General features: G+C 43.5%; 1 protein-coding gene across 7 annotated transcripts in view; it reads right to left on the bottom strand.

Annotated features, from left to right (window-relative positions):
- PLCE1 (phospholipase C epsilon 1) overlaps window positions 1–25,984 on the bottom strand; it is a 278,460-nt gene that overhangs the window by 2,990 nt on the left and 249,486 nt on the right. For 5 of the 7 annotated variants that reach the window (XM_066600696.1, XM_066600699.1, XM_066600700.1 and 2 more), the window contains 8 exons: window positions 16,034–16,197; window positions 14,809–15,070; window positions 10,783–10,898; window positions 9,868–9,996; window positions 6,134–6,340; window positions 4,599–4,766; window positions 2,908–3,126; window positions 2,136–2,253 (listed from right to left, as the gene is read on the bottom strand). In XM_066600696.1, coding sequence (XP_066456793.1) covers window positions 2,136–2,253; window positions 2,908–3,126; window positions 4,599–4,766; window positions 6,134–6,340; window positions 9,868–9,996; window positions 10,783–10,898; window positions 14,809–15,070; window positions 16,034–16,197 — 1,383 coding nt within the window. Of the gene's footprint in view, window positions 1–2,040; window positions 2,254–2,907; window positions 3,127–4,598; window positions 4,767–6,133; window positions 6,341–9,867; window positions 9,997–10,782; window positions 10,899–14,808; window positions 15,071–16,033; window positions 16,198–25,984 lie in introns of all 7 variants that reach the window. The other 2 variants (XM_066600702.1, XM_066600703.1) reach the window with 1 other exon arrangement.

Genomic DNA, 25,984 nt, shown 5'->3' with positions numbered 1-25,984 from the left:
CAAGTATTTCGTTGTCCACCATCCAGAGTCAGATGGCACCATCGTTACCGGCTCCTGTGTCTGTTGGAAGCATTCCCAGGTGTTTGAAAGAAGGATATTTGGTCTCACGGTGCCCATTATATATTGCCTTTGACACCCACTCACTGTCGCCTCCATTTGCAGTGGTGTTGTGAATGACAAAACTGGACGGATACAGAGTGGAACCTGGTTGTCTTCAGCAGTATCCAGATTAAGATTGGGGACTCGCATCTTGAGACCTGGGATAAGCGTCTCAATCCTGCCTTTGCTGTGGAGCGGCACCCTGCCCCTACTGCTAATGTGATATAAATCAGTCACCCCTAGTGGTACAAGGGACAATGAGGCAGCCAAGCTAGAGGCGGTACAGAGGGTACTAGAGCCTTCCTTCAAGGTGGCAGTTTTACAAAATAAATGATCCTTTTGCTCTGATACTGTAATCACTTACTTATATCAATGTTACAATCACACTGAGAAAGTTTAATTTAATTCCAATAACCCCTTCTAGGTACTTGTTTTTTTTACAATGAGTCTATATTAATGCAACACTCCTTTCATGCATTTAAACACGTTAGGAGGGATTTATTAAAGACTGTGCCCCACAATACAGAACTTTGGATAAGTGGTGAGAGAAGTGCAAAAAGTCACAAATTATAATTATTGCAAAGTGGTGAGAAAAGTGGTAGGACCTGCTGTGGCCTGACACATTTAGTACAATTCACGCCAGAAACTGGTGTAACTTGTATTGCCAATGGCTGGCATAGATTAGAATTTCTGGCACATGGACAGCATACAGATGTGCCAAACTATTTAGGAGTCGTGGACCTCTTATAGATTTTGGTACACCTTTCTCCAGCACAATTTAGATTAAGACTGGTTTATGAAATGCCAACTTATTGTTCATGGGGCTTTTGGGATTTAATTATTGTTAAGTTATATTATATATATATATACATACACATAAACCACAGCTACATACAATGTATTATAGGCCACTTTCTGCATGTTCTTTGTGGGATTCCCTTCTATTCTATTGACCCTTCTTAATACTGGCCAAACCTATTCTGAAAAAGTTAGTCCATAGAGACCGAGGCACTTCTTTGTCAGATATGCTGGGAGCATTTCTCAGTCTATATATTGAGCATGCACTGGAAACAAATTCCAAATAGAGCAACCCGTCACCATTTGAAGACTTAGGTAGAATACACCTTATATTACGATTTCAACTTTGGTGCACCAATGCCTGTAATATATACTACGGGCATTGGTGCACCAAAGTTATATATATATATATATATATATATATATATATATATATATATATATATATATATATATATATATATATATATATATACATACACATACATATACACATATATACATATATATATACACACATACACATATATATATGAAATTCCTAATATACAATATACTTGTCATAAATCATAAATGCTCTTGTATTGAACCAAAACATTGGCAGGTGACTAGTAGTCACTACATTAATATTAACCATGCAACTTGCGGTATGAAGCCGACTAGCATATTATTCCCCATGCAAAATATTTTTCAAGCAGTGTGACGGCCATAACTCTCATATCCTGCATTTATACCCTACATAATTACACTACTCATGACAGGCACACCGTGTATCATTCATGATAAATGTCTCTCTATAAAGGCCAATGCTGCCATTCACTATCTTTTGGCCATTATCCTCTACGGAGGTCAGACCGCATTATCAGACCGCATTAATGGTGTATCTATGAGTGATGCTAGTCGCTGGCATTAATATACTGTATGCTATTACACATCACTGTCACAAACTGCATATACCATGATGTGGCATGTGAAATATGTTAGTAGCAGTTGAAGACAACCAGGCCGGCTTTTTTCTTTTTTTTTTTTCTATAAAAAAAAAGTAAACATTTTCTTTGAAAACGGTTAATATTGCATCTTCACAGATTTAGTTAATTCAGTAACCAACAGGAGTAAAAGGAGGAACAGGTAAATCACCCATACCTGTATGGAAAAGGGCGCACACAATTATAGCTGCTATTCACTGATGTCATTGAAGGACAAACTGCATGCAGGTTTTTCATCTCTATGCTGGGTACCTTCTGGTGACATGATCTGAGGCGACGGTGTGAAGTTCCGAGACTGCCGGCTTGATTTTGCTAGTTTCTTCAGTTCGCTGGCAATAGAAATGCCTTTTCTCTTATCATCTCTTGCTGCCTGCAGAGAAACATCTGTATATGAGATGTACATTCAACCTTATCGAGCCCGCTTGCCTAGATTCTGTACTCTGTTGGCTTTTTCTATTCCTTGAGGTGCGGCTCTTCATGCGAAACGTTGCGGGTAGTGTCGAATTTACAATTTCTACGTGTGGTATCTCTAACGATTAGGCTTTCCCAGACGCCTTACTAAAGTACACGGCATTGGAGCTTCGTCCGATTGTGCGGATATCCACTTATAATTAGCTTTTTCTAATATATTTTCTATTAGTTTGCTCCTCTGTAGGAATGTGAAGTCATTGTGGTAACATACAGGCATGGCAGGTGGGTGTATATAGCTGTGATGTAACCAAGTTATTCTGGTTACTTAGTGACACTGATTCACATTTCAACCTTCACAAAGTTATATTTGACAGAGTAATACTATCTTCAAAGGAAAGACACAAGAGGGTGATAAGACGGAGCAGGTGCCTGGCAGGTCGTGCACAAAATGTACCAGTCTGCAAAGCAGACATGTAATCCCGTAAAAGACGACCTACCGGAAACGGTACAGACATCCTCTCTGAAATGTAAGGAGGTGTTAAAATTTCAGAAAACTTCACCCAATGCCGGTCACAACCAGACCCCTCCGCACGCTTCCAGTAGGTTACTGTACCTGGACCTGCTCCTTTAATTTAAGGATGAACTTTCCTGCTCCTTTCCACTTGCTTTGTGCATGGAAAACACATTCGTGGTCAGAGAGGACCCTCTGAGTAGTCTTTGTGGTGGATGACTTCTTGTTGGAGGAGTCTTTGGTCACTTCCTCCAGAAGCACATAGTCACTTGGGTTAGGGTTATTGAGAATGGTGTATGAATACTTGGCTTTGCTGAGGGCCTGCGATAACAACAGAAGTGAATGTTAAATGCAGTGTAGCATTAACATTTTCTATTAACCCTTTCCAATTCAATTTTCCTGCCCCCCTATACACTCCTTTATTTTGGGTGGGAAAGCACTTTGTTGGTTCCTTTTGAATTACTCAACAGAAACACATAATGACGATCTGTCAGGGTGATTTTATTAGCAATTTCTTTGAAACCTAAATTCGAGTAACGAGCGTTTCACATCATTTGTAATAATCCTGTAAATATTTGTATATTGATATTACATACATTTTGTATAGAAAGACTATTTATTTCTAATTTCTCTGATATCTACCTATCTCTCTGTCTGTAATACAATGCCATACAAAGCATTCCTATAAGTGTATACAATGTGTATAGCAGATGTATATTGCACTATGCAGAACAGAGCTCTGACATTGGAGCTCTCTTTTGCATAGTGTTAGAAACATGTGTTGCACAAGGTCCGACATTGGATTCAAAAGGGTTTGGATTCAAAACATGGCTGCTTTCATCCAAAAACAGAAGCATACTTGTTCATGGTTTGTGTGTGCCATTTGCAGCTCACCCGCATTCACTTCAATGGAGCTGAGCTGTAGTAACAGATACAATCCATGGACAGGCGTGACACCGTTTCTGAGGGTTTGTCTAACCCAGGATGACCCCTATAAACAGTGCAGTTTACCTAAACCATTAGACAACAAGTTATGTATAACAGAAGCCGACATTTTTTCAACAAAAAAAGTTCTTAAAGGGGTTGTCTGGTTAAGGGCTCGTTAACTCGAAAGTATTGCACCATGTGTTAAGCGCAGAAGTCTTGCGTGTGTAACACGCAGTAAATAGAACCTATTCATTTCAATGCGTTCGTTCACATGAGCATATTTTTTCATATGGTGTGTAATTGCGTGATACATAGTACGTCCTATCTTAGTGCATATTAAGCACTGTTGAAGCCCATTGAAATCCATGGCCATGCATAAATATGTGCAAAATGCACAGGAAACCTGCGCATTAATGCAGCGTATTTCCACACAAGTGCAGAGTGGGTTAAATATACAGGCATAAGCAATTTTCGGTTGCGTTGATACGCATACGCCCATGTGAACCAACCTGAAGATGTTTGAGACTTCTATCGATTAGCTGAAACTAGGAGGAGCTATGAAAAGCATCTCTCTCCTTGGAGGACCTAGTCTTGCACCGTCTAATGCTTTTTTTTGCCTTGCAGAGCAATTCATCACTGTAAAATATTTGGCTACACCCTATGTGGGTTTACGTCTATCTGTTTCCACAGCAGTGCAACTCCTCCTCACAAGATGCTCCTCATCTTATTTACACCTCCTTCCTGCTGGATCCATTACTGGTTTTGTCAAAAAAACTGAATCAAAAACTGCTGCGTTTTCCCCCCCCAAAAAATGGTATATGCAAAACCAGCCTAATCGCGAGGGATCTCCCTGAGCATTCGGTTACCTGCTGAATAACATCCTGGGCGGTACTGAATCGTAAAGCCCGTATAACAGTGCGGGGCTGCTCTGGAGAAACATCATGCACCTGCACAAAGAAGCTCTCATCATCTGAAGGGATAGGCAGCTCCTTCTCTTCCTTCTCCTCCACAGATACGTTTTTGTCATTTAGATTCTAAAGAAACATCAAAATATCAATGAATTCAGCAAATATCCACCTACATAACATATAATACTTCTAATGGCTACCAGTTAAGTGCCGTATATTATAAATTGTCCTCGTTTTTACTCGGGGCCTTGTTGGCATTCAAAAGTTGTCTAGGATTAGAAAAAGGGTTTGTTTTTTCCAGAAACCCTGCCACCTCCTGTCGCTGCGGTGTGCCTGGTATCGACGTCCATCTTCATTCACTTGGTACATCGTCATTTACAGTCCATGAACGGATGTGGTGAAAAAAGCAAAAGCGGTAAATTCCCAACAAAATCCACCCTAAATGCTGCAGCTTACACCCCTTCAAATGAGAAGGTGAAATTTGCAGTAGTGCAAGGGCATAAGACGACTTCAGGCCATGCAATGCTCTCTGGGAAAAAGGTATGCAATAGCTAGCTGCCCTATAAACCGAAATCTGACCATACAACAGGCGTTGCAACACGTTAGAGTCACTAGATCACTTCAGAAGGGTTGTTGATCCAGGGATTATTGTGATTGCCAGATTTAGAGTCGGGAAGCAATGTCTTTCTCTTAAAATGAGGACAATTGGCTTCTGCCTCATGAGGGGGTTTGTTGTCTTCCTCTGGATCAACATTGCAGTGTAATAGGCTGACCTGAATAGACATATGCCTTTTTTCAGCCCTATGGACTATGTTACTGGGAATGTAAGCCAAACTAGAGTCTTCTCCATAAGGAAAATACACCCATTTACAGACAGCTGTTTCAGGGTTCTTGCGTCCTGGTCGGCTGGGTAAAAAGACGTAGTCATGGTTCTGTGGAATTACTGTTTTTCCTGTTGGGGAGTGCCACAATGGTGTAGGGAAACTACAGTATAGATGAGGATCCCTATGCGTCACGTCACCCTAAGCCAGTGCGGAATGATCCTACTACAAGTGAACACTGAACTTCAGCTAAGAAGATAAAGTTTAAACATGAGAATAATGGGAAAAGTGGGGGAAAAAAGCCACAAGCAGACCCTAAAAACACAAATATTTCATCCTGTCCAACAAACAAAAAAAATAAATACACGGTTAATCAGGTTACTCTAAGATATAATAATTTCTATTTCATTACATAATGTTAAGAAATACTCAGAACAAAGCGGATTAGGCCGGCGTAGAGCCCGAGTATACACGGCATTCCTTTAACTCCATTTCCTTTATACCACAACTTATTTCTCCTACAACTCTCCCCAACCAGCAATGGATTTTGCCTTTAGACTTCCTTCACTTCTCTGAGCCAAACTCTTATCTCTCCTGCTATTCTGAAATGCATTTTATGATTTTCTACATCAAGCACATCAACAGCTAAATAATTTTCTTGAGAAAACCTACTTCTTCTTGAGTTTTGAGAATAATTCTTCCCACATATCCTTCTTCTGGAAACCAGCTATTTAATATCTGTAGGATGTCTTCTTCTGGGCCCAACGCCCTTTGAAATGGCAACTTCTTGCATTCATTTTTGTCTTTTGATATAAAACACTTTTCTTCCATTAGGAAATAGTCTTTACTTGTTTCACGTCTGTTTTTAGCCGCCAGAATCTGTGAGCAAACCAAAAAACATTGTATTGTTAATTCGCTATAATTTTGCATGGGACCTGTTCATGTATAGCTTACTGTAACTTCCAAAGTTAAGGGGTGCCATCTGCAGGATCGATTCATGGAACATGAAAAGGCAAAAGACATGGTGCGACCTTACTAAATTGAATCTCTATTGTTCTATGGGTGACACCCGGAATACCTTTTGGGAACATTGATGTACACCTCCAGCTCTCTGCAGAACAGGCTGTAGCCTTAAAATGCTTTAGCCACTGGATAGAAGGAGGATTACATTTGCAATTTATGTACTCTGGTTTCCAATTTAGTAAGGTAGCACCAGATCCCATGTCTTTTCCCTTTCATCTTTCCATTGCTGCTCATACCACTTTGTATGATGGCGGCCTTGGAACGGCACAACTTTTCTCACCTCTTGACTCACCATACCAAACATCTGAGTTGTTTTCTGCATATACAGCCTTTCAAGCCCATACATGGATTTACTTATGGAGACCTGTATCTGTCCTAAGTCTCGTTCAAGACCATCCTTTTCACAATACATTGATCCACAGGATCGGGGTGTGAATTTTTCCTCAAAATAGGCCAAAGTAAAAAATCTCAGTAAAATGCATTAAATCAAGTATTACCTATTCCTGTCAGGTGCTAGAATATGGAAGTAAACAAAAATACTTCTGAGGAGTTCCTTAGGCGTAAATGGACCCCCAGTATAAAATTAATTTGATGTGGTTCAAAAGCATACAGAGATATATACAGGCTAGGTACATTTTGCATAAACATCCTATAGTATCTCCTAAAGTATAGAAAGAACAGAAGCAACTGAAATATAACCATAAAATGCGAAGAAACATGGAGTTATGTGCTACTTCAATAATGCTAATCTTTATTAATTTCACAATCATATCATCAACTTTCTTCAAAGAAATGTAAAGGTTGTCCAAAAATGGTACAGAAATAGATACACCAAGTTGATCAAAAAACAAAAAAAAGATAAAATCATAAGAATCATAGAATGGTAAAGTTTGAAGGGACCTCCAGGGTCATCGGGTCCAACCCCCTGCTCAATGCAGGATAAGTAAATCATCCCAGACAGATGTCTTTCCAGTCTCGTTTTAAAGACTTTCAGTGAAGGCCACCCCCCCCCCCCCTCCCGATATGATTGTGTAATTTATTAAGATTAATATCCTTGATTAAGCATGGTCTTTGTGTTTCTTTGAATATTAATGAACTATGGTATATAGACAATTTTAGGTAAATGCCTAAACAGTACAGAAAAGAATAGGATATTCCAATTTTGTTATTATGCAAATAACAACTGATCAGGAAGGAGCAGGCGAGCTGGCGAAAAACTCAATCCTAAGTATGCTAATTATCGGGTATGGTAACTGATGTGCTGGTTATGACTATGTACCTTTCACCAAAAACAAGTCTTTCCAGTTTACTTTATACAAGGGATCTATCATTTCTGTATTCGTAGGTCTTATTATTACCCACAAGAGTGTAACATGATAAAGAGTATGACAGACGTTCACATACTGCACACAATGTGGTGCCTGACTATAAAAGCTAAAAAAGAGACAGAAACAATGGGACAAATTGACCAATTGATCAGAGCCTCATAAGTGATGTTACTGTGTAACTACTATTTCCAAGATATGGAAACCTTGTCCCAATCCTGGTGAATTTCACATACAATGAAGTCGCCCATAGGCACGATACATAATTATAATTTAGTCTTTACAAATTGAAACTTAAATGACTAATACAAAACAGTCCCAGGATATAAAGGCATAAAGTTTGTCCTCTGAATCCAGCTCGTTGCTTAGACTTCATGTTACCATTGCCAGGATGAAGTGCTTGGCAGGATCATCAGGAATGCCAGAGGCATTACTGTTCTAGGAGACACTGGACAGCCCTTTATCCCAAAACAAATCAAAACTCCAGTTATGACATAGCAAAGATTATGTCTAATATACTGGAAGCATATGGCTGTACTTTTAGTAATAGTTAGTAGATAACACTGCAGGGTACACAGCAGAGTAGAGACCTCGGTGAGCAGAGGATATCATCCCGCTCGCAGCAGGCATTCCTCACTGGACACCGCTGCCAACAAGCCTGGACAAAGCCAACAAAGTAGAGACTGGGGCAGAGGGTTTCGTTTTATGTTTCCAAGTGACATTTTGCAAGGGTATTGCTGCAAATGAACACTGAACAGACAGATCTTATTAATACGCCATTATTTTTAATAATTTCCTCATCTTTTAATTAACAACCAATAAAAAGCCATCCGCTAGATACGGTTATATCATAATAATGTTTAATTCGTGACTGTATTGCTGCTACTGAAAAGACTCACAAACAGAAGACATAATGTAATCCAGCACATAGTCTATATATATATATAAAGACGAAAGCCCTCACTGACTGACTGACTGACTGACTGACTCGCCACTAATTCTCCAACTTCCCTATGTCGTAGAAGCATGAAATTCAGCCCGAGCATTGATTATGTCCAAAATAGGAAAAGTAATTGGGTCCCAACTTGATTATTCAATTCTAGTGCAAAAGAATTAGCGTCCAAATTTTGCATACAGAATCTAATTCTCTCACTTCCCGATGTCGTAGAAACATGAAATTTGGCACGAGCATTTATTATGTCATAAATTGGAAAAGCTAATGGGTCCCAACTTGATTAGTCAATTCTAACGCAAAATATTTAGCGTCCAAATTTTACATACGTAATCTAATTCTCTCACTTCACTTATAAATAAACGTTGCATGGTTATCTCCACGTGGTGTTTCCTGGGTAACGCAAAGAACCATGCAAAATAATGAACATATTTTTTTCCTCGGTATCTCTAAAGTAACCACGACTTTTCCGTGTGAACACCAGATAAACACCAGTACCAAATTAACTCGGGTGAAGCCGGGTATATCAGCTAGTACAATATAAAACTGCAATATACAACAGACACAACTCTTCACAAAGATACATATAGGGGTGCAGCACTCAGGAACTCAATCCGGCATCATGTTAGTAAGTAAAATTGTAGAACTTTATTCTTACTCCATAAAATGCATGCAACGTTTCAACCAGTAAGACACCGGTCTTTGTCAAGCAAGAAAGAATTAAGTTCTACAATTTTATTTACTAATATGATGCTGGATTGACTTCCTGAGTGCTGCACCCCTATATGTAACTTGGTCTGAATATTAAGGGCTGAGGGGTCTAATGCCCTATACTATGGAGCAAGCGCCTCTGATGATTACTTCACCACAGGGTGGACTTATTTGGTATGCCGCTGACAACAGCTACAACTCTCCAAAAAGTTACACATCTCAATCAATGTGCAGATATTTTTTATCAATCTCCTGCAGATATCAATGAGCGATCCCTGCTCAATTACACTCTAGCAGAAATGACAGCGCCAATTGTTCAACAAGAGTCTCAGATGTCAGTGACAAGCCGAACTTCTGACCATCCACAATGCTGACTGCTAACTATGTGAACTTACTTGGTCTAGCAGTTGTTTTGCTGTTGTCGCCATATTGATAGTGAATACAGAGAATGGTTCTGGACCAGGAATTCCATGTACTGTGACTTTAAATATTGATGCCGCCCTTCTTTCTTCTGAACTGAAAACCTTTACAAGAAAAGATACAATATAACACATCTAAGATTACAATGAAAAATGTAAAGTTCTGACAACAGACAGCGCAAAGTCATTCCTAATTCCTATTAAAGGGTTTATGGGATAAAGACAACCCCTTTCCATTGGCCATAGGGGAGCATATGGATGTCACAGATGAGGATCGCCCAATTCAGAATCCCTGAGGAAGGCGACCCTTACATTGAGCTAGTCCTTGTGTTACATGTTTGCCTATATATTTGATGACTAGAAGTTTTTGAAGCCGGACCTCAGGTATCAGCTGACTCTCCAGTTTACCTGACTGTTTGACTATTAAGTATGGTGTAGCAATGCTACCTGGGTAAAGCGCTTGTTTAGTTGTTGAACTATTTTTTAAGAAAAGCTGCAGATGTGTTAACATTTAAAGTAAGAGGCAGACTTACCTGTTCTCTCCCCCGGCGATCCAGCGCTGCAGCCCCGCGGTCCGCCTGGTCACATTTGCAGCTATACTTAAATTTTCCGACAACTAGACAACCCCTTTAATGTTATTATTTAACACAGTTATAACTATTTTCTTACAGACTACAACACTGTCCAAACTCATTATGAATCATGCAGTTTTATGTCATATAATATTTCTTCATTCATACAATAAATACAGGAAAACCATAATACTATGCAACGAAGTAGGAAACGAATAGAAAAGGTTAATTCAACACGGATTCTTTTTTCTGCTTTCTATACTGCCATTGACATCTTCATTGAGAAATAGTTAAAAAAAACCTGCACAAATTCACCTACCAAAGATGCTGGCAGGCTACCGCTTGGGATTTCTTCCATCCTTCTGCTATTAATGAATAGAGTGGAGATCTCCAAAGACTCATTATGTAAGTTGTGAAGTTGTAAATGTCTGTAGCCTGCAGATAAATGTACAAGAAGCATAAAATATTACTAAAAGAAAGAAAACATTATAGGTACTTGGAGAGACATCAGCAAAGAAATAATAAACCATAAACCCTCAACCACTTTGGTTGACAGACACCAATACTAATATATGTTTGTGAATAACACGATGCATTAAAAGGTAACACAGGTTCTGTAAATGCAAGCCAGCTCTCCCTCAAGCTGTAATACAGATGAAAGACAAAGGAAGTGAAACCTTTGGAATTAAAATGTGGTCCGATTGTTATCTAAATTACAATTACAGTCAAAATCTGAGTAAACTAATAACACAAGCAGTTACACTAAGTATCTACAGTGCAGGGAGAATAGGAAGAACTTCCGTGTTAACTAGAGATGAGCGAGCATACTCGCTAAGGCAAACTACTCGAGCCAGTAGTGCCTTATTCGAGTACCTGCCCGCTCGTCTCTAAAGATTCGGCTGCCGGCGCGGGTGACAGGTGGTTTGCGGCGGTGAGCAGGGGGTAGCGGGGGGAAAAAGAGGGAGAGAGAGATCTCTCCTACGTTCCTCCCCGCTCTCCCCCGCCCCCCGAATCTTTAGAGACGAGCGGGCAGGTACTCGAATAAGGTACTACTCGCTCGAGTAGTTTGCCTTATCGAGTATGCTCGCTCATCTCTAGTGTTAATGCCTTCCCTAAGAGCTAATTGGCACTCAGCATCACCGAGCTTCTCTAAACTGGTACATTCAAAGTGCTGCTACGCTATAAAACAAGAGTTTTGCTTTTAGCATATAACATACCAACAATTTACATTTTGGATATTCTATGTGGATATACAGATAAGTAATAGTGTCTGCACGGTGGTTGGCTTCATTAGCTAGGACAGAGCTTCATACCAGTAAAACTGGTTTTCATATGTCTGTTGGGGATATTAGATTGTAAGCCCACTGGGGAATGGGAACAATCTGAGTACAGAGTTGTGGATTGGTTGGCCCCAGATAAGAAACAGGAAATAAACAACAGAGACAAGTACACTCTGTTTTGGGATGTAAGGCGGTAGTAATGGGGCTGCGACATGGATGAGTGATATACTACAGGCCCATTTACAGCAGAGCAACATCACATCTGTCACAGAAAGCTGAATAGCAGTGGAGTCTAATGTGTCTAACGAACGCGTTGCCACCTTGACTGGGCAGTGTTTACCCTACAAAATCTTACATTTGACTACAGATTTGATTACAAAAACCAACTATTTCCATAAAATATTAATGCAAGATGTCTACTCATTACTGAGACTGCTGTGCACCACTTGTTGTGTACGGTTTAGTAAACTAAAAGAATAGTAAATGCCATATTATTATTAATACTGCTGTTCACACTGGCAGAGGATCACGGCTATTACTGCAATCGTTGGTCCACATACTCAGCAGCAGATCTCCCTGTTTACATGAGGAAATGTGCTGCCAACCAGCCATCAGTTTTATGCCTGATCCAGTCAGCCAACAAATGGGATTTGCTCATTAGTCACTGACTGCCACCACATTCAAATTGGATGATGATCGGGTAAGCTTTTATGTGTCTTCATGCTTGCAGACTACAAACCCAGTGTGGCGTCTCATTCTGTCCCTTCCATCTGCCCTGCATTTGTAACCATGGAGGGCTCGACACTAAACTGTAGGATATATATATATAGATTTTATGCAAAGACTATTTGGAAATGTTAGCTACAGAAGTGCACACATATTATTTATTGTCTGCTCAGCTCTTTGCAAAAGTTAGTAAGATAAGTTTGACTAGAAGCTACACCGCAGAAACAAACTTCACGAGAAATTCATTGGAAAATATTAAAATGCTTAATAAAGGACTTTTCTGAAAGTTTTTAAAGAGTTCCTGCGCTTTCACGCTGGAGCGCTCGTGTTCCGTCGCCGTTTTCAGCTCCTTCCAGCAGCTGCAGATGGCCCCGTATAGCGCTCCAGCATCGAAGTGTAGGTACTGTAAGTAAGCCTGTACAATGATACACAATACTTTTCTGTCCCATCATATGATACGCAGCAGTCGTTACCATGAATTCCTAGGAGTACGGCTTCAGACAGAGGAAACCGATCCTGTGTTTATAAGGAGCATTTGTGTGCGATTTGCCCGATGCTATCTTTTATAAATGTAACGCAGATACAGTTTAGACTCTGTTCACATCTGCATCAGATCTAGCACAGAGTAGCGCCGCATGCTGCACTACAGTACTGTGTAAAAGTTTCAGGCAGGTGTAGAAAAAATGCTGCAAAGTAAACATTTTTTCAAAAATAGAAGGTGTCTGGCTCCAAACTGATTCTGTAGCAGAACGTCGACCCCAAGCATCCAGCCAATGTCATTAACAACTCTCTGCAGTGTGAAGACAAACAAGGAGTCCTGGAAGTGATTATACGCATTTTCCCACACATAACTCTGATCTCAGCATCATCCAGTCTGTCTGGGATTACACGAAGAGACAGAAGGATTTGAGCAAGCTGACATCCACAGAAGATCTGTGCTCAGTTCTCCAAGATGTTCCTTCGTAACTGTGTACAATGTAGAGATGAGCGAGCATACTCGCTAAGGACAATTGCTCGAGCGAGCATTGTCCTTAGCGAGTACCTGCCCGCTCGGAAGAATAGGTTCGGGTGACGGCGGGGGGCGGGGAGCGGCGGGGGAGAGCGGGGGGGAACGAAGGGGAGATCTCTCTCTCCACCCTGCTCACTCCTGCAACTCACCCTCACCCCCGCCGGCACCCGAACCTTTTCTTCTGAGCGGGCAGGTACTCGCTAAGGACAATGCTCGATCGAGCAATTGTCCTTAGCGAGTATGCTCACTCATCTCTAGTGCAATGCTATTTTGAAGGCAGAGATCGGTCGCACCAAATACGGACTTGATTTAGATTTTTCTTTCTTTTCTTCATTCGCTTTGCACTTTATTCATTGCCAAAAAATCTATTAACACTTCAACTTTTGAAAGCATTCTTAGCTGCATTTTTTTTCCGCACCTGCCTAAAACTTTTGCACAGTACTGTATTTAGTTCAGGAAGGCAGGACCGAAGCCAGATGGACCTCACTACAGTCAATGGTGTCCGTCTGAGGCCATTTGTTCCTGCCATAGGACATATCCGGATTCGAATACCGGAGTGAATTTATCTTTACATGTAAAACAAAACAGTTACAAATCCAATTAGAACAGTAGTGTTTCTTTTCCATTCCCCATTGACTTAGAAACATGTGTTGAGACTATTTCAGTTTTGCATTATTGCATGAGAACTGCAGTACGTTTGCTCTAGAACACGCAGTATTAATGTGTGAAGCGAGTCCACTTTGTAGCAGAGTTACAGCTATAGGGCAACGACATATCAGATTATGAATCAGCAACCTCAGAAAATAACTCTTGACTCAGTAAATCCTAGAAAAGGAGAGAGAAACAAGATCTGATTGACAAATAGAAGAGCTGGCTTAGTGATCCGACGTGTACAAATAAATGGCAGGCTTCACGCTTATGTGATGATGATCATCAGTGTTCCATCAGATCATGGGAGAACTGATGCGCACTGACAAGCAGCTTGTAAGGTCATGGTCTGACTAGGTGCTGCTTCCCTCTTTCCCTGAACTATGGCTATTGATGTAGAACAAGTTCCAGTTGGGAGAACTTGCATTACTATTACATGTGATGGTGGATAGTGCTGCTTCACGTTCCGCTCACCATCCTGTCCTCCTGACATTTGGTATTATGGACTCGGGACATACAACACATGATAAATTTTCCTATGCTGTCATCACGTGTTACATAGCAATAAATCACATCCTTAGTGACCTTTTTTCTTTACCCAACTAACTTCTGCCTGCTTATAAACACAAGTGAGATTCGGCAAGGTAGTGTTGCATATCATGATCCCACAATGAAGGATTACCTCTCTTCAGGACTTTCAGAGGAATAATTCTCTGGGCGGTCACAGCAGAGCTATTGTTTTCAACAACGGCGAATCGAAGAAATACGAGGTCTTCAAAGTAGACGCGAAACATAAACTGTTCATTCCACATTGGGTTTAAAGTATTGCGGTGGATGGGTTTAGTTCTGAAGTGACAGCTGTCCGCCGGCATCCCAAGCACATCGATTTCAATGCAAGGACTTCCTGTACTGTTACTTGGACAGACATTCTGTCCGGAGACAATCTGTAAGACAAGCACAGTTCCAGATTTACTGCAGGCTGAAGGTGTCGACTACCTAATATAGATAAAGCACAGAGATGCTGTCCTGTGAAGATCTTCTCATAATAGCTTGTCCCTAATAACAGGTTTACAGAAAGAAGAATCACAAGACTATATACATAGAGCCCATCTACAAAGACTACATACAGTACATATCACACAACAGCAGGCATTAGCAATACTCGGTTTTGGTAAGTGCTCACTCATTAGGACCACCCAGCTGGGTTAAAGGACCACTCCGGTGATTTTTTTTTTCATTCACTAGGTAGCTATCTCCACAGTGTGTATAAATCAGCTTGGTTAGTTATTCATTGCTATCTGATAATCCTGGCCCTTTCTCCTCAGATGGTCATGTGATCTCAATTTTGACCAGCTCAAACTTACTTAGGTTTATGTATTCTCAAATTAGTCAAATTTGCAGTCAGCATAATATCTGGGTGATGCAATTACCCAGACTCTACACCAGAAGCTCTTTAGAAGGTGACACAGACACTCCTATCCGTTACTGATGATCACACAGTTATAATAGAGGAGATCACAGCTCAGCCTGCTGACTGTATACTTATGGTCTACAGCTTATTTAGGTGAATACAAAAGGTAATGGCAGTGTACCCCCAGCTAGCAGAGATGGTAGTGTCTGGGGGTTAGGGAGAATGTGCAGACTGAAGTTTGGGAAACACTGTTATGGAGAGACAAGGCTGGAAAAGGCTACAAAAGCATTGCACTCTTATGTGTTAATAACATCATTCCCTCCTAGCACAATGAATAGATTAAAATCTGTATTTATGGCAGCTATTTGGATAGACTAAACTATGTGTGAACTGTTGTAAAGCTGAGCCACAGATGTGCTTTTGTTACAGTATCATGTTAGTAGTGAAAGTGTTGAAACAGTGCCCGTATACAGGGTATATCCAAAACACTTCTTACGGATAACGAGTAGATTGCTGGTTCCAAACTTTCCATCTCACGTTCGAGTGGTGAGAATGACTGGTGCATCGGGCAGCTCTTATCCCATAACGCCGGTGGCTTTAAGACATAACCGCAACCACCGTTGGCTTCAAACATGGCGGCATTTAATTGTAGGGGAAGGTCTGAAAGAAAAAGCAGTATAAGTCTCCAAGCAATTGGCAACTAGATTCAGCAATACATTCCCCGTTTCCCCGAAAAAAGATTTTACCTTTTTACATGTATAGCTGCCTGGACACAATTTAAATTAACTTTTTTTTATTAACTGCTAATTTTCGGGGTAGGTCTTATTTTCAGGGAAACAGTATTAATGTGCCCTTTTAATACATCTCATCATGAAACTGCAGTTATGGTCTCTTTTTTTTTTTTTTTTACAAAAGGTTTTCTAAATTATTACTCAATGTATTGGGGATATTACATTGAAGAGGATTAGTGTTTTATTCCTTTGTTTCCATCCCTTTAAAAAGGACAGGAAGGTGTCTGCCTCCTGACAGTTCTTATCTCCATTGTTTCAGTGCTCATATCCTGGAGGTCCGCAGTAGCTGTATAGTCACCTCCATACCATGTACACCACTGGACTCCAACTGTTAGGCACGTTTTACACAAATGTACTTGTATATATGCATAAAATGAACCCGAAATACGTCCATATTACGAATCCGTCTTGCATCAGTATTAGAAATAAATAATACTAATAGCTATTTTCTATGGAGTAAATTGAAATGCTCAGGACAGCTCCCTTGAAATGCTGTTACCATACAAATAAAGGCGGTTGCCCCATTTCTAGCTGTTTTGCTTAACACAGGTCCGTACACTTCGCAGTGGCTGGGGTTGGTACTAAAGGGCGAGTGCTACTGTAATGAATGGGACTCAGGCTGCAGTACCATCCCAGACAACTGTGTAATGTACGGAGCTGTCTGCTTCCTTAAGCAAAAGGCCCTTTAATTGAAACACATGGATGCATTCACATGTTCAATAGTCTGCTTAGACTTTACTGCAAAATGTATGAAAGTAGAGCATGCTACATTTCTTAAAGAGGTATGCCCATCTCTGTAAGTCATCTCCTATCCACAAGATAGAGGATAACTGGCTGTGAATAGCCTCAGAGAGTAACATTAGCTCAGTACTATACACAAAAATATGGATGCAAGACTGATAAAAAATATGTCTGTGATTAAAGACTACCAGGGGAATGTACTACTTACATTGGTGCAATCCAAAGTGCACTGAGTGTAATGTGCCAAATTTATTAGGAAGAGTGTGCCAATTAATTGCTGCATCTCTGGCTTTCTGTGCAGCAGAAAGTGCAATCTATGCCAACCACGAGCTAGCATAGATTTGTGCTATAATCTACCACAGTTCCTGACATAAATTCTAGTAAATTTGTAGAGCCACAGGTGCCCCACACCTACCACTGAACCCAGCTCAGAAGGGCAAAAGGGATATCTTGTGCAAAAAAATGCAACTTTTTAACACCAGGATTCAGGCACATGGCCCTACTTAAATTTCTCCCATAGGGTCCTGTTCAATCAGCCATATTTTCGGGTTATGTGATGTCTGTGTATTCCACAAACAGCAAATGGCCCCATAATAGCCTATGCAGCTAATCAGCCAACTGATTTTTCAAAATGACCAACGAAAAAAATCCCTGCATGTCCAATTCTTGTCTGTTTTCACAAGCCGTGACCATGTGCTGTGTGATGTTTTGAGCGTCCGATCTGTGTGGGTGTAAGTTGCATATGTCCTTGTTAGTATGGTCTTGGGCCGCACACAACCATATTATGGGCTGATTTTAGAGTCAGTATTACAGATGAGCTGTCCAACCCGACTGCGGGTCTACTGAACCAAACTGACAGCATCAGAGAGAACTATGAGGCTATGCATTCAGTTCAGCAGACCCGCAGCCGAGTTGGGTCACTCATCCATAGCACTGGCGCTACAATGCATCCGTAATACGGTCATATGAATATGGCCTTAGTCTGTAATTCTCTTTGCATCCACAACTGATAAACTATCCTATGTTAATAATGCTGTACTTGTGTCACAATGATCACATTGGAAAAACCCAGACAAAAAAAATCTGCCCCCTGTCGAGTTAAACAGCACAGCGGGATGCCAAGCTATTGCCATAGTCTAGCATTTAGATATAAATTGGGCCATTTTCTGCACGTGTGCCATTTGCTAACCCTGGTTTTAGCGTGACCGAACAGTTCAGCAATGACTGCATCCTGCCAAGTATATGTGGTCACTGGATAACCATAATATTTAGTTCCCATATGAACATGGCAAGTAGTACTGGATCTGGTTTTTGTACAAGGTGAGGCCAAGTGCAGGTCATGCCCAGTTTGTAAGGCTTTTGACTAAAAATACAGTACCGCAGACACACAGCACTAACGTTCTGCATAATGATTGTACTGTTATGTAACTCTTTATTATCTATCAAATAACACAATTTTGGATGAAAGGTTCACTGAGCGAATTATAATCATTCACCAAAACATTAGCTTTAAATGTGATCACGCAGAAATATTCTGACCATTTATACTAAAAGATGACTTGTCAGGACTATATGTACTATAAGGCCAATGCACACGGCCGGGTCGGATTCTGTCAGTTGTCTTCTTCTCTGTACTGCGAATGTACCGATCCGCTCGTCGCCCCACATGGGCAGTGCAGAGAATCAGGCGCTTAACTGCCCGACAGCCGTCCCAGGAATTATCGCTCCTGTGCTGTTATACCGGAGTGACAATCGTTCAGTGAACAGAGGTCGGAGGGATGGAGATCGCTTCCGCCCCACCCACCTCTATTCACAATAAACAGGCAGTCGTTCGTAGATGAATGACTGCCTGTTTACGCAGGCCAATCGTCGTTTAATTTTTATGCCTGAACGACGAACAATAAGCAAATAAATTATTATTTTTCGTTCTGTCGCTGGCAGCGTTTACACTGAATGATCAGCATTCAGTTTAGTTCGGTCCAGCAAGAATCTGAATGATAATTATTCATGCAGTGTAAAAGGGTCCTTAGGTATAGAAGGCTCTGTACAAACGTGCATTCAGGGATACCGTCGGAGCCTTTATCAATCATCCAGTGTTATTGATAGCAGAAATAGCGCACTTTGCACTGCTACTCTTACTGTTAAAAAAAAGAATTTTAAAAAAAAAAAATCACACGAAAAAAAACGGAACCTCAAAGGACCCTATTAACGTCAATTTATCAAATGGGTAATCACTGGAAGCCTGCTGGACAATTAAACCACAAGAAAAAGCAATGATTTACATTGATTCTACACCAAATATTAATGTCACTTTTATTTACTTATACAGCCACAAAAAATAACATTTTTATTACATTCAATGATTTTTTTCCGGCTCGTATTCTGTTGGGAAATTTCTAGTGGCTCTTAGGATTATGCAAACAAAAATAGCGCTATTTGGCAAAGAATTGAATGAGTAACATTTACCCACATTATGTCTATAGGCCAGGCTACAAAATTACAACAACAGAGAAAATGAGACAGACACTTGTTGGGTTCAAGATAAGCAAAGTTTACGTAAAAAAAATAGAAGCATTGTGAGACCTTGCCTGACTATTGGAGTAAGCAGTGAGAACGGATCTCGTTCAGGGAATTCCAAGAATGAGGATCAAAGCTCAACTGCGCCATTCACACAGACGATGATCCAGATGTGAACATATACAGAGGTTAGCCGTATACTAGAGGCACAGATCACGTGTCATGAATGCATAAATAATATGGAAAAAAAAGCATGGGAAAAATGAGTAATTCTACCTCAGATCGAGGTTCTGACATCACTGGGACACTTGGAGGCCGGCCACAAAAAGCAAACATGAGAACGTCTCATTTCCAAAGGCCATTTAATATAAAGGCACTTTGTAAAGTACACCTCACGTATTGTCATATTACATTAGGTAACGTTCTGTATGGAGATTATATGTGAATCATCTGGTAGGGTGTGAAAAGCGCTATGTATCTATCATATACTGGATCAGAGCCGTAGGCTGCTACGGTTATACAGCAATTTACTGCTCTCATTTGTAGAAGTGTTACCACAATGTTTGACAAAGTTTGAAAGAATTCTGTGGTTCCTGGAGGCTTCCCAAATAACAAAAAATGCTTAAATCTAACGCCAGAAAGTGAGCCAATATCTGTATACGAAGGTAGAAATGACCTAATCCTAGCGACCCAATCATATAGCGCAGATGGTGTTTATACTTACTAAAGCAAGCTGCATAAATCATCGCAGGATGAAGCAGAGTTGAACAGAGTTGTCATGTGCATGACCTCGATCAAAAGAATGGGGTTCATATTTCTGCCTCTCGCAACACACAAACCTCACACAATTTTCTCGTCCATGTAAAGCCGGCCAGTATTAGTGTATCTTGACGCCACCAGGAAGTCCTGGTGGAGTCAAGATTAACAGGGGGTGACGCCCCCTGTAGCTGATTGAATGGAGAGCAGGCTGTGCTGTAGGTCCTGAAATGGCTGCTAAGGATGAGCTGCATCGGGGGCGTGGCTAGCCAGCAACAGGAGCGCACGCACGGACCGGGGCTCCTGGTTGCAGGGACACACCGGCGGGTTTCTGCCGTGCCTGGAGGCCTCCACGGGGCCGAAACAGCTACCGCGGACACCCCCGGACCGAGACAAAGCGAAGGAGACCCTCCGCGGGTCTCCCGCGAATACCGCGATTTTGCGGCCTACGAACCGGGCGCATCCCCGGCCTGGAGTTACAGACGCGGCCGACCGGAAGTGAGGGCCGGCCGCGGAAAGCCGCGGTGAACGCCTACCAAGGAGCAGCGGAGGCGGGGGGGACAGCGGCTGGGATCTGCAGAGAGCCCGGGAGCGGGCAGAAGAACCAAGAAAGTGAGCGGCAGACCCACAGGACTGCAGACTGGGTGAGTGACGCCGCAGCTGCGGCCACCGGACCCTGCGGCCCCCCCTAAGCTCACCTACCCCTGTAGGACTGTGACAATACCCCTGGGGCACTGGAAACCCCCTGCAGTGCATCAAACACCCCAGGCCGGCAGACACACTGAGAGGCCCCCTCCACCCCTCCCCCCAGTCGGACATCACCTAGGCAGAGGGAGATAAGGAGATAAGGGGTGCAGAGGAAAAGAATTGGGGGCAGTGCGGGAGGGGGGGTGGAGAGGGGACGCTGCGGAGAACAACCCGGGGTCCCCCCCCCCCTTTTCCCTTTTTCCTAAGGGAGCACTCTGCTCCCGAACAGAGGGGTGCAGAGGCAACTGACTGCCCCCCCCCCCATTCACGTGTGTTCTGCCCCCTAACAACGTGGCACCCCAGGACTGTAACCCACTGCTGTATGCGCACCCAGAGGCTAAGATCTGAGCTTCCACTTGAAAGAGACGCATTGAAGGTGCACGTACATTACTACACTATGATTGCACCCCAACAGTCATGCAGTAAAGCTTAAACTGCGCATGAATCCCCCCCTGTGACATCTTATAAGTTTGAGCCTACGGACACTCCCTACTACTATCCTCCAACAAGATGGCGCCCACCAAGCAAGCCAAAATAACCAGCAAACTGCAGCAATACTCTCGGCCCAGCACCTCAATGGACCCCCGATCTAATGCGCCCTCCAGCCCGCAGAGCGCGTCCCCTGAGGCAACAGCACCAGTTTCGCCCTCCGCATCTGGCCCAACTATCACCGATGTATTGAAAGCGATTACAGAGTCGCGCTCTGCCCTCATAGAAAAAATTGATGCACTACAGTCGGACTTTGGTCTGCTGCGAGCGGACGTCCAAACGCTGAGAGAGCGTACAACAGAAGTCGAGACGCGAGTCTCCAACTTGGAGGACACTGTTACTCCACTCTCAGACCAGGTGCGCACCCTCAACTCCAACCTCACGGCGCAGGGGAAAAAACTGGATGATATGGAGAACCGCCTGCGCAGATGCAATCTCAGATTCATAGGATTGCCGGAGGGCGCTGAGGGCAGAGATCCTTGCAACTATCTGGAATCGCTCCTCAAACAGGAGTATGGCTCCAACTCTCTGTCACCCCTATTCTGCGTTGAGAGAGCACACCGCATCCCATCAAGAGCCCCGCCGCCCGGAGGCCCTCCACGCACCTTCATTGCAAAACTACTTAATTATAGGGACAGAGACAAAATTCTGGCACTCAACCGCGAGAGAGACCCGATAAGGGTTGACGGACAAACAATCCGTATCTTTCCGGACTTTTCCTTGGAGGTGCAGCAAAAGCGCCAAAAATTTGTAGAGGCTAAGAAGATGCTGCGCTCAAAACAATTGGTCTACGCCATGCTATATCCTGCCAGACTAAAGGTGATCAAGGATAACCGTTCCCATTTCTTTGAAAACCCGGAGGATGTCCTAAACTGGCTCGAACAAAATTAACCCGCACCGCGAGACTTTCACAGATGTATATTTGATGCGGCTGGCCGGTCTTCATTTTCCTAGGATCATTGCAGCATAATAGTGGAGGGTGCCTTCCCCCCCCCCCCCCTTTTTTTTTTTTTTTTTTCTTTTTTTTCCTCTCTTCTTCTCTTTTTTCCTTTCTCTCTCTTCTTCTCTCTCTCTTTTCTTTCACTGCCTCCCCCCTTTTCTTTTCCCTCATTCTTACCCCCCCTCCCCCTCCACTTTAGGTAAGAAGGCCGGCAGCCGAAGATAATGAAGATGGAAAACGTCGTGGGCTGCGATAAAGCTACCCTTTTTTTTTTCCCCTACGTGGACTGTGGGGGCCGGACTGGGCTGGGGGCCTACGCAGCGCCCGCGGCCCGTACCGGGCACCTACAGCCTATACTGGCGCAGCCCGTGCCCACATAACCTTGTCTCTGTTTCTTCACAGGGGGACTTTATTCTCATGCCTATAACTGCTGTTATTGTTCTGCATTTTTCTGTTATAGCCTGTTGGTGACTTTTTCCTGGGGCTAGGCCTTGCGCCCCCTACAAAGTCGTGAGTTATGGGATCGAAACCTGTCCAAAGTTCGGGGGGATGGGTAGGGTGGGAGGGGAGGGATTTGTTTGAGGTTGGTAAATGGAAACTGATTTTGGTTCGTTTTGTAATTTCTATGTGTGGTCGTTGGCGCGACTCTTTTTCAGATGCTTTAACCTGCGGGAATAATGGCCAGTCCCCTGAAAATGGCTAGCACGTACTTAAAGCTGGTCTCCTGGAATTTCAGGGGCCTAAACTCTAAAATTAAAAGAGCATTGGTTTTTGACTTCCTTAAAACTCACTCCCCCCACATGATACTACTCCAAGAAACACACCTTAGGGGCTCGAAGACGCTGTCGCTTAAGCGCGCAACAATAGGCTCAGCATATCACGCGACTTACTCCAACTACGCTCGCGGAGTTAGTATACTGGTGGCCAAATCGGCCCAGTTTGCCTTCCGCCAAATACACATAGACCCGGGGGGGCGCTACCTGATCCTACAGGGAACTTTCCATGGCCGCCTCCTCACGATAATAACTGTTTATCTACCACCACCTGCTAACATTGAAATACTCCACGAGGTGATGGCACGAGTGGTCCTCCTGGAGGCGGCCCCGATAGTAATCATGGGAGACTTTAACCTGATCTTGGATCCGGCGCGGGACCGCCTCACTCCAGCCGCCTCCGCGCAGACCCGGCTCCCTGGTTGGGCCGACTCCTACTCACTGCAGGAAATATGGCATGCGAGACACCCACATGATAGAGCTTACTCGTGTCATACCCCGACCTACAATGCCTTCTCGCGCATAGATCTCTGTTTCGGCTCCCCGGACTGCCTCCGCATGGTTTGTGATATATCCTATCTGCCCAGGGGCATTTCAGATCACTCCCCGCTCCAACTGGTGCTTGACCTGGGAGTCGAGGGAAGCCGCCCTGCGTGGAGACTGAGCCCGCTGTGGTTGGAACAGAGAGAAGTACACGAGTACGCAGAACAAGAGGCTGAACTGTACTGGGAGGTCAACGAGGGGACAGCCTCGGAACTGGTGGTATGGGACGCATTCAAAGCCTTTACCAGGGGATCCTTTACCTCGGCTATTGCCGAGCATAGAAGATCCCTAGGGGCCCGCCGCTTGGATCTGGAACGGCGCCTTGATTTAGCAGAGACTAGACACATAGCAGACCCCTCCCCGGAAACTACTACAACTCTGGGTGCCCTGCGACGGGAATATAGACTACTGCTCATTGAATACACCAAGAAGAAACTTCTGTATTCCCGTCACCGGATCTTTGATCAGGGAGACAAGAATGGCCACTTACTGGCCTACCTGACTAGAGAGGACCAGACACTGCCACCGATTACGGCGGTGTGTGATGGCACGGGTACCCTAGTAAGCGATCCCAAATTAATTAACCAAACGTTCGCCCAATTCTATGGTGATTTATATACCTCCAGGCTGAGCTGTACTGAAACACAGCTCCTGGCGTACCTAGAGGACATTCCCTTCCCCACACTGAGTGGAGACAGCGCGGCCCACCTGGATAGCGACCTAAGTATAGAAGAAATAACGGAAGCCATTAAGGCACTTCCCAATAGGAAATCACCAGGCGTGGACGGGCTCCCCGGGGAATGGTATAAAAAGAATGTGGAAACCCTGGCCCCGCGACTCCTCACATTATATAATTCTATCATGCGAGAGGGGACATTACCGGACACAATGCGTAAAGCCCTTATAATAATGATCCCCAAAACCGGGAAGGACCCCACGGACTGCGGCTCTTACCGCCCCATTTCTCTTCTTAACAACGACGTAAAAATAATTGCAAAAATTCTGGCGACGCGTATAAACTCAGTGCTGAAAGAGATCATACACGCGGACCAGTCCGGCTTTATGCCTGGCAAGAGCACGGACATGAACCTAAGAAGACTTTTTGATCACTTATCATACAAGCACACTAACTGCGGGAAGCGTACTCTGGTATTTATAGACCAGGCAAAGGCCTTCGACTCAGTAGAGTGGAAGTACTTATGGGCGGTGATGCGGCGGTTCGGATTCGGGCCAACCTTCATTAAATGGATCGAGATTCTATACGACTCCCCGGTGGCCAACATTAAAACTAATATACATGTTTCTGCTCAGTTTTCCTTAAGCAGAGGCACAAGGCAGGGCTGCCCTCTGTCCCCCGCCCTGTTTGCCCTCGCCATAGAGCCCCTGGCAATCCAAATTCGAACGTCACCAATAGTGAAAGGATTTAAACTAAACAATTACGAAGAGCGCATAGCGCTTTATGCAGATGACACCCTCCTCTTCCTTCAAGACCCGGGGGCGTCTCTAGACGCAGCTCTGGCTATATTTAGCACATTCGGCGCACACTCTGGCATCAAGGTCAACTGGGACAAAACCCATTTGTTGGCGGTGGACCCTGGGGCCGCCGAGCTCCCTCTGCCCGCCCCGCTGAGTTGGACAACCCAGACCACCTACTTGGGAGTAAAGGTCTCAGCGGAATTATCCGCCTTTTACAACTCCAACCTTGTCCCCCTCCTGGCCTGGGCCGGAGAGGTGGCGATACGCTGGGCTTCTCTCCCGCTTACCCTGGTGGGCAGAATAAACCTGCTAAAAATGAAACTGCTACCAAAATTCCTGTACATATTGCATAATTCCCCTATGCTAGTCCCAAAAAAATTCTTTACCAGGCTTCGTGGGATTGTGCTGCGCATACTGTGGAGGGACACTACACCCAGGATTAAGTTGGAGACCCTGTGTCTCCCGTCGAACGGAGGGGGACTGGCTCTACCGCACTTTTATTACTATTACCTGGCTAGCCAACTGGTATACGCGGGATGGTGGATATGCTCGTCAAACTACAACCCAGCGGTGGGCCTGGAACGTAGAATGGTGGACCCTACGCAGAACCTTCGGGGGCTGCTACTGAGCGGCCCCGCATCCTCGGTCGGCCCCCTGCCGACGCCCATGCTGGT

Source organism: Eleutherodactylus coqui, chromosome 4 (assembly GCF_035609145.1).
Source record: "Eleutherodactylus coqui strain aEleCoq1 chromosome 4, aEleCoq1.hap1, whole genome shotgun sequence".
Classification (NCBI taxonomy): Eukaryota; Metazoa; Chordata; class Amphibia; order Anura; family Eleutherodactylidae; genus Eleutherodactylus; species Eleutherodactylus coqui.
This window is presented reverse-complemented; position numbering and strand designations above follow the sequence as displayed.